This window comes from Artemia sp. Qi Xiang Cuo, chromosome 20, assembly GCF_049724085.1.
Source record: "Artemia sp. Qi Xiang Cuo chromosome 20, ASM4972408v1, whole genome shotgun sequence".
Classification (NCBI taxonomy): Eukaryota; Metazoa; Arthropoda; class Branchiopoda; order Anostraca; family Artemiidae; genus Artemia; species Artemia sp. Qi Xiang Cuo.
In genome coordinates, this window is record NC_142813.1 from 37,730,572 (window position 1) to 37,740,941 (window position 10,370).

Consider the following 10,370-nt stretch of genomic DNA (forward strand, 5'->3'; position numbering starts at 1 on the left):
AAAATATGTTTTTGAGGAGGAAACTCCCCCCACAACCCTCAGCGCAAAGGTTTTAAGTTATGCCCTGGGGGCATATAAGGTTTTTATAGAAAGCGTTCTCGTAGAAACTTCAAAACAGAAACATTCGATTGGGAATTCAAAAGGCTAGTGCCTTTTTTATAGTTGAAAAGGATAGGACGGCAACTAGCCCCCCATGCCCAACATTCCCCCACACACATCCAATCAGACTTTGAGATATCCATTTTTTTCAGCGTAGGCTAGTTGATTTCCAGATAAAAAATATGTTTTTTAGGAGGACACTCCCCCAAAACCCTCAGGGCAACGGTTTTAAGTTATGCCCTGGAGGCATATAAGGTTTTTATAAGAAAGCGTTGTCGTAGAAACTTCAAAACAGGCTCATTCGATTGGAAATTCAAAGGGCTAGTGCCCGTTTTAATAGTCGAAAGTGATTGGAGGGCAACTAGCCCCCCCCTAAGCCCATCTTTCCCCCAAACACATCTAATCAAAATTGTGAGATAGCCATTTTGTTCAACGTAGTTAATTTCCAGATAGAAAATAGGTTTTTGAGGAGGACACTCCCCCAAAAACCTCAGGGCAAGGGTTTTAAGTTATGCCCTGGGGGCATATAAGGGCATATAGCCCCCCCCCCCCCCACGCCAATCATCCCCCCAAACACATCCAATCAAAATTGTGAGATAGCCATTTTGTTCAGCGCAGTTGATTTCTAGAGAGAAAATATGTTTTTGAGGAGGACACTCCCCCAAAACCCTCAGGGCAAGCGTTTTAATTTATGCTCTGGGGGCATATAAGGTTTTTATAGAAGGCGTTGTCGTAGAAACTTCAAAACAGGCTTATTTGCTTGGAAATTCAAAAGGCTAGTGCCCTTTTTAATAATCGAAAGTGATTGGAGGGCACCTAGGCCCCCCCCCCCACGCCCATCATTCCCCAAAACACACCCAATCAAAATTTTGAGATAGCCATTTTGTTCAGCGTATGCTACTTGATTTCCAGATAGAAAATATGTTTTTGAGGAGGACACTCCCCCGCAACCCTCAGGGCAAAGGTTTTAAGTTATGCCCTGGGGGCATATAGTGTTTTTATAGAAGGCGTTGTCGTAGAAACTTCAAAACAGGCTCCTTCGATTGGAAATTCAAAGGGCTAATACCCTTTTTTAAAGTCGAAAGTGATTGGAGGGCAACTAGCTCCCCCCACGCCCATCATTCCCCCAAACACATCCAATCAAAATTTTGAGAAAGCCATTTTGTTCAGCATAGTCGATTTCCAGATAGAAAATATGTTTTTGAGGAGGAAACTCCCCCAAAACCCTCAGGGCAAAGGTTTTAAGTTATGCCCTGGGGGCATATAAGGTTTTTATAGAAAGTGTTGTCGTAGAAACTTCAAAACAGGCTCATTCGATTGGGAATTCAAAGGGCTAGTGCCCTTTTTATAGTTGAAAGGGATAGAAGGGCAACTAGCCCCCCACGCCCATCATTCCCCCAAACACATCCAATCAGAATATGAGATAACCATTTTTTTAGCGTAGGCTAGTTGATTTCCAGATGGAAAATATGTTTTTTAGGAGGAAACTGCCCCAAAACCCTCAGGGCAAGGGTTTTAAGTTATGCCCTGGGGGCATATAAGGTTTTTTATAAGAAGGCGTTGTCGTCGAAACTTCAAAACAGGCTCATTCGATTGGAAATTCAAAGGGCTAGTTCCCTTCTTAATAGTCGAAAGTGATTGGAGTGAAACTAGCCCCTCCCCCGCCCATCAATCACCCAAACACATCCAACCAAAATTTTTAGATAGTCATTGTGTTCAGCGTAGTTGATTTCCAGATAGAAAATATGTTTTTGAGAAGGACACTCCCCACAACCCTCAGGGCAAGGGTTTTAAGTTATGCCCAGGGGGCATATAATGTTTTTATAGAAGTCGTTGTCTTAGAAACTTCAAAAAAAGCTCATTCGATTTGAAATTCAAAGGGCTAGTGCCCTATTTAATAGTCGAAAGTGATTGGAGGGCAACTAAGCCCCCCTTCACGCCCATCATTCCCCCAAACACATCCAATCAAAATTTTGAGATAGCCATTATGTTCAGCGCAGTTGATTTCCAAATAGAAAATATCTTTTTGAGGAGGACACTCCCCACAACCCTCAGGGCAAGGGTTTAAAGTTATGCCCAAGGGGCATATAATGTTTTTATAGAAGGCGTTGTCGTATAAACTTAAAAAAAAGCTCATTCGATTTAAATTCAAATGGCTAGTGCCCTTTTTAATAGTCGAAAGTGATTGGAGGGCATCTAGCCCCCTCCCCACGCCCATTTTCCCCCAAACACATCCAATAACAATTTTGAGATAGCCATTTTGTTCAGCGTAGTCGATTTACAGATAGAAAATATGTTTTTGAGGAGGATACTCCGCCAAAGCCCTCAGGGCAAGGGTTTTAGTTTATGCCCTGGGGGCATATAAGGTTTTATAGAAGTTTTTGTCGTAGAAACTTCAGAAAAGGGCTCATTCGATTTGAAATTCAAAAGGCTAGTGCCCTTTTTAATAGTCGAAAGTTATTAGTAATATTTTTTGTTGTTGTTGTTGTTTAGACCAGGGCACTTCGTATCGAAGGAGTTGTCGTGGGAACTTCGAAAGGGGCTCATTCGATTGAAAATAGAAAGGGCTGATGCCCTTTTTAATAGTCGAAAGTGATTGGAAGGCAGCTAATCCCCCTTCCACTCACCACCCTCCCGTTTGCCTATTATGTTTAAAAACTAAATTTTGCCTTAAGATTAAATCAAAATGCACTGTGATAATGCTAATTCCCTATAAGACATCTCAGCAGTATCCCAAGAACAACTGAGGGTATTATATTCAAACTTTCGAGGCTACTTCTGCTCTTAAAATTTAACCAAATCAAATAGTGCAAGTGTATCCAAGCTATAAAAGAAAGTAAACAGATTTTTTGCGAATGGTATCAAGTTTTCCATTTCAGGTCAACTAGAGGAGGTATGAAACTAAGTTAAACAGTACTATTTGTGTCCAGATTTCTAAAAGGGTGTATGTTGTTAAAATTTGCTGAAAATTTTTCTCCAGCATACAAATAGCAGGCCAAACTATAAAGTCTTAAAAAACGAAAAGATTTAAAGTGTTATTTTCTTTTTCCCTGAAAAGACTATGTCAATACAAAACGAACAGAAATTAATAAAAAAAAATTCCACAAAATAAGTTTTTCAAAGAAAAGTAAAGAACTCATTAAACCAATAATGAGCAAAAATACAATCAAATAATCTACCAAGCTCGAAATTACCACAAATCAGCATCGATAAATAAATGAAACCCAAAACGAACAGAAATTACAATAAATAACCGAGTCAAACTCAAAACGAGCAGAAGTTAACATAAGTTGGGCTCAAAACCCCTATGCCTTCCCAAGGCTAGAACATAATTTGCATTTTACTTAAAAAATATATAAATGTTTTTACTTTTAATAAATCAGTAACTTTAATAAATAAAATAATATTAACATTTGATTACTAAATATCAGTATATGTATATTAAACTGACAATGCATATTCATTTGTAAGTAGAAAGGCCTTATTGACTCCCACGAGTACATCATATATGGGCATAGAGTCCCTAGGGAGAACACCTGTGCTGTCAGTCCCACGAGTACACCAAATATTGGCATGGAATCCCCAGGGAGAATGATTGCGTAATCGAAGTGGGTCAATGACCTCTTTTCCCAGGTCGATTTATTTGTTGTTGTTGTTTGGCCAAGTGCACGCTAGGGGGGAATGTTAAGATCCAGGAATAGGAAACAGGATCACGTGTTTCCTTCTAAACCAATCAGAGACTCGGTTACATCTCCTTCTAGACCAATCAGAGAATCGCTTACATATTAGCGGCGGAGGAACGTAAAGAATATAAGGAAAGGATTTTTGCTATAGTTTTTATTAGTCTGTAAATAGAATTCAAAGAAGTGAGAAGAACAGTTTGACTTTACTCATTTAGATGTATATTTGTTTGTTGATGATAGCGAGTGGAATGTTTACCCCCTTAGAAGTTGTCAGTGGAGTTGATGGTAATAATACAAGAGCACCAAACATTGCGGTGGAAATCACGAGAGGATCACAGCTTTGTCTGGAATGGGCTGCAGTATGTGCAGGATATGTGATATCCTTGAGAAAATTTAAAATGTAGTATCAATTATGTTTCACTGTAAAAGTTGATATAGCACATGTGAATAGACGGCAATGTGCTTTAAGTGCATTAGTGAAACATATCGAAGACAATAAATAGTATCGCTAATTGTGAATGCCTAGTATTATTGTTGTTGTAATTATTCAATAAAATTGTTTCGAAATCGAAAATGTTCCCTTTCTTTTTGTTAGAATGTTAGGCTAACGAATCATGATCAGTACAGCAGTCCACAGCCAAGTTTTTTATCAATGATAAAAAAAATCATTCTTCTAAATATTTTTATTAATTTGTCAAATCGATGTTTATAACGCTTTTTAAATATAAAACATCATTATCATCATCAACCTCTTACTCCTCAATGATAATTTCCTAAATTTGAGGATGAGGTAATCTATTTATTTGATTGTTGTCATCTTCATCTACAATCACTATATTCACCAGAGGGGGAAGAATATCCAGCAAACGATCATCGTCTTCAATATACCTTCTTCCAGAAGGCCCCCTTCTCCCTAGATCATCTGATGTGTATGATAATCCCTCAGACGTATAGTAGACTTCCATTACTTCATCAGTATCATCAATGCTTGTGTTGGCAAAAAAGAAGCTCCTCCTCAACCATGAGCTCCCACTCGCTCCATACGTCCTAAGAAGATTGAGAACACTATGATCAAAAAGCTCTGTGGAAAAGTATAGTCTTCATAAATATACTGATACACCTTACCCTTTTCCAAGAAAATCATTAAAAGTTGGGCCAGCCAACTCCAACCGTTGCATATGAGTAGCGTCATTACCCTTAGCTCTCTTTTCATGATGAGTCACTCATTTCTCAAATTTTAGTTCAGATTTTACGGAAATAGTTTGTTTTTAAAACAAAAAACACACACACACACACCCACAAAAACAAAAACACAAAAACACACACAAAAAAAACACACACACACACCCAAAAAAAAATAATTATAAAAAAAAACTTAGAAGCACACAAAAACTTACACACACAAACAATTACACACACACAAAAAAACTTACACACACACAAAAAACTTACACACACACACAAAATCTTACACACACACAAAAACTTACACACACACACAAAAACTTACACACACAAAAAAAAACTAAGACAAACAAAAAAACTTACACACACACATAAACTTACACACAAAAAAAAAACTTACACATAAAAATATGCTTACAAACACAAAAAAACTTACACACACACAAAAACTTACACACACACACACAAAAACTTACACACATACACAAACGTACACACACACACAAAAACTTACACACACACAAAAACTAACAAATCCACAACAAAACATAAACAGACACAAAAAAAATAAAAACCACACAACAAAACTTACACACACACACACACAAAAAATAACAAACCCAAACAAAAACGCACACACACACAAAAAAAAAAACACACACAAACAAAATAACAAAAACATAAAATATTACACACACACACACACAAAAACTTACACACACACACACAAACAAAAAATTAAACACACACACAAACACACAAACAAACACAAACACACACCATTACACACACAAAAAAAAACTTACACACAAACAAACAAAAGTTTAGAGACAGAACAAACTTACACACAAACAAATACATACACACACACAAAAAACTAAAACAGACATAAAAACATAAACAAGCACAAAAACCTACACACACATAAAAACTCATACACACGCACAAGCTTACACCCACACACAAAAACTTACACACACAAAAAAAAACATACACACACACAAAATTACACACACACAAAAACTTACACACACAAAAAAAATTACACAAACACAAAAATTTACACACACAAACAAAATAACACACTCAAAAAAACTTACCCACACACAAAAAAACTTACACACACACACAAACTTACCCACACACAAAAAAAACTTACACACACACACAAAAACTCACACACACACAAAAACTTACACACACACAAAAACTTACACAAACAGTGGCTAAGTATGTTAAAGGCGAGCTATTTTCTTGCGAAAACACAAAAAAATCAGAAAAAAATGCTCATTGTTCCTTTAGTAGCCAAGCAATTAGACTAAAAATTAAGATATTTATGCCCAGTTTCAACTAACTATGGCTAAGTATGTTAAAGGCGAGCTATTTTCTTGCGAGAACAAAAAAAAAATCTGAAAGAAAATGCTCATTGTTCCTTTAGTAGCCACGCAATTAGACTAAAAATGAAGATATTTATGCACAGTTTCAACTAATTACGGCTAAGTTTTCTAAAGACGAGCTGTTTTCTTGCGAAACCACACAAAATCTGAAAAAATGTCAAATGTTTTTTTATTACCTACGCAGTTAGACTAAAAATGAAGATATTTATGCCCAGTTTCAACTAACTACGGCTAAGTATGTTAAAAGGCGAGCTATTTTTCTTGCGAGAACACAAAAAAAATCAGAAAAAAATGCTCATTGTTCCTATAGTAGCCACGCAATTAGACTAAAAAATTAAGATATTTATGCCCAGTTTCAACTAATCACGACTAAGTATGTTCAAGGCAAGCTATTTTCTTGCGAAAACACAAAAAAAAATCAGAAAAAATGCTCATTGTTCCTTTAGTAGCCACGCTATTAGACTAAAAATTAAGATATTTATGCCCAGTTTCTACTAACTACGGCTAAGTATGTTAAAGGCGAGCTATTTTCTTGTGAAAACACACAAAATCAGAAAAAAAATGTTCATTGTTCCTATAGTAGCCACGCAATTAGACTAAAAAATTAAGATATTTATGCCCAGTTTCAACTAACTACGGCTAAGTATGTTAAAGGCGAGCTATTTTCTTGCGAGAACACAAAAAATCAGAAAAAAATCCTCATTGTTCCTATAGTAGCCACACAATTATAAAATTGGAATATTTATGCACAATTTCAACCAACTACGAGTAAGTTTGTTCAAATGCGAGCTATTTTCTTGCGAGAACACAAAAAATCAGAAAAAAATGCTCATTGTTCCTATAGTAGCCCCGCAATTATAAAATTAAGATATTTATGCCCAGTTTCAACTAACTACGGCTAAGTAGTTAAAAAGGCGAGCTATTTTCTTGCGAAAAAACACAAAAAATCTGAAAAAAATGCTCATTGTTCCTTTAGTAGCCACGCAATTAGACTAAAAAATAAGATATTTATGCACAGTTTCAACTATTTACGAGTAAGTTTGTTAAAATGTGAGCTATTTTCTTGTGAGAACACAAAAAATCAGAACAAAATGCTCATTGTTCCTTTAGTAGCCCCGCAATTAGACTAAAAAATTAAGATATTTATGCCCAGTTTCAACTAACTACGACTAAGTATGTTAAAAGGCAAGCTATTTTCTTGCGAAAAAACACAAAAAAATCAGAAAAAAATGCTAATTGTTCCTTTAGTAGCCACGCAATTAGACTAAAAATTAAGATATTTATGCCCAGTTTCAACTAACCACGGCTAATTATGTTAAAGGCGAGCTATTTTCTTGCGAAAACACAAAAAATCAGAAAAAAATGATCATTGTTCTTTTAGTAGCCACGCAATTAGACTAAAAATTAAGATATTTATGCCCAGTTTCAACTAACTACGGCTAAGTTATGTTAAAGGCGAGCTATTTTTCTTGCGAGAAACACAAGAAAACAGAATAAAATGCTCATTGTTCCTTTTGTAGCCACCCAATTATAAAATTGGGGATATTTATGCCCAGTTTCAACTAACTACGAGTAAGTTTGTTAAAATGCGAGCTATTTTCTTGCGAAAACACATAAAATCAGAAAAAAATGCTCATTGTTCCTATAGTAGTCACGCAATTATAAATTGGGATGTTTATGCACAGTTTTAACTAATTACGAGTAAGTTTGTTAAAATGCGAGCTATTTTCTCGAGACAAAACACAAAAAATGAAAAAAAAATGCTCATTGTTCCTTTAGTAGCCACGCAATTAGACTAAAAATTAAGATATTTATGCCCACTTTCAACTAACTACGACTAAGTTTCTTAAAAGGCGAGCTATTTTCTTACGAAAAACACAAAAAATTCAGAAAAAATATGCTCATTGTTCCTTTAGTACCCACGCAATTATAAAATGGGGATATTTATGCACAGTTTCAACTAACTACGAGTAAGTTTGTTAAATGCGAGCTATTTTCTGGCACCAATGATCCTTGTGTTTTTCTTTTTTACTCTTTTTTAGATTAAAATTCGTCAATATGGTCAATTATTGGCCCCTTTGTCACTTTGCACCTCCCCTACGAGATTTTGCTCATTGGCAAACTTTTCACATTGGTCCTCCCCCAAGAGTTTGCTCTAGATCCACCACTGGGGGCACCGCTAAGGTTGACCACGATAACTAATTTTCCTCTGTTTATCGACATTATATTATTAAGAATGTTATTATTTCTTTGAAATATGCTTTTACATTTTTTAATTTTCATGTTTTTGATTTTATATTGATGAAGAATTTAAAACACAACTTCAATCGTGTCTTAAAAAAAGTGTTTTAAAACTCACATCAACCATTGGAGAAACATCGCATACATTTGAACTATCCATTATTATTATATCTCTATGTCTATATTCCAGTTTGCACTGATTTTAAAACCTTCAAAACCACGAAATAATACTATAATAACGGTTAATTATTACGAAAAATCAAGCGAGGTGAAGAATATAGAACACTAATTGTCTACCATTTATCACATATCCCCCATGGGGAAAAGGTTTCGAGCAGAAAACAAAAACATCTTGCATCAACATTTTATATTTCTATTTCTAAAATCCTAACGGCACTTTTTTTTCCAACAGAAATATTCTCTAGATAATTCAATCTTGGTGATAATTTACCTGACACAATTACCTTTAACATGTCCACGCGTAAAAAGTAAGTCGATAAAAATGAAAGCAAGACACATAATAACAAAATACTGTGCGTATACAATTGGAAATTTAAAATTTAAGGCATTTCTATAAGGGCTCTAGGGTGAATTTGTTACCTTCAAAAGATGTATTTTTGGGGGGGTTTCAACTATACTGGACAGAATGGATATATATCAAAATTTTGATCGGACGAAATGGGGACAAAGGGGGCGGGGGAGAGGGCCAAGTTGCACTCCAGCATTTTAGTCAGTGAAAAAGGGTACAATACCTTTAATTTTCCGTTTTAATGAGCTCTCTCTTGATTTTCTAGGACCACTGGGTCGGTACGATTACCTCTGAAAAAAAAGCTAACCTAACCTAACTAGAAAAAAGCTAACCTAACCTAACCTAGAAAGCTAACCTAACATTTCTAGGGTTAGCAGCTTAGGTTAGGTTATATTAGGTTAATTGGCACGCCACTTAACCTAACCTAACCTATAACCTAACCTAACCTGGGGATGGGGGCCCCGACCGTGTCCGGCTTTCGGCCCTGTGATCCCCGGGGGTGGAGGATCCCGCCTGCAGCCGGCCTTCGGCCTGTGACCCCCCCGGGGTGAGGGATCCTGTTTCGTGGCCGAACTTCGGCCTGCGGCCCCGGGAAATGGGGGGGGGTCTTCGCCAATGGTGGGCCTTCAGCCTGAAGGGACATTTCTATGAAGGGGGGCGCTGGATTCCCCAGCATTATTTGTAAAAACGATCAGAAAATAAATTTAAAAAAACAATTTTTTTTTCAACTGAAAGTAAGAAGCAACATTAGAACTTAAAACGAACAGAAATTATTACGTATATGAGTGGGTTCGCCCCCCAAGTCAATGCTTCGCCCTTTTTACGCTACAGTTTTTTAGTGCTTTCAAAAGAGCTATGTATTCTAATTATACGGCTTTTGTGATTCATGGGGTTTTGTGATTTAAACAAAATTTTAAAATTTAGCATAAAGAGCGTGGTATTGACTAAGGGGAGAACCCCCCTCATATACGTAATAAAAAACAGTAAAAAAACAAGTGATACGGCTCAATAGTAATCGAAACTTTTTAAAAACAGAATTTTTGATGTCAATAAATGTGTTAAAAGAATGGGCTTATAATGCTGATTCTAAGTATATAAATTTTATTAAATTTTTAGTATTACTCATCAAAAGCTACGACCCTGAGAAAATTTACCTGATTTTTGAAAGAGGGGGAAAGATCCCCCTACAATTGAAAGAATTTTTAATGAAAGTCACACTGTCAGATTCAGCGTATC

General features: G+C 36.0%; 1 protein-coding gene across 1 annotated transcript in view; it reads right to left on the reverse strand.

Annotated features, from left to right (window-relative positions):
* Positions 1-10,370, reverse strand: part of LOC148940168 (acetylcholine receptor subunit beta-like 1) — a 169,371-nt gene that overhangs the window by 147,302 nt on the left and 11,699 nt on the right. The window contains exon 2 of the mRNA XM_089106088.1: positions 4,625-4,863. Within this exon, the coding sequence (XP_088962214.1) occupies positions 4,625-4,863 (239 nt within the window). The remainder of the gene's footprint in view (positions 1-4,624; positions 4,864-10,370) is intronic.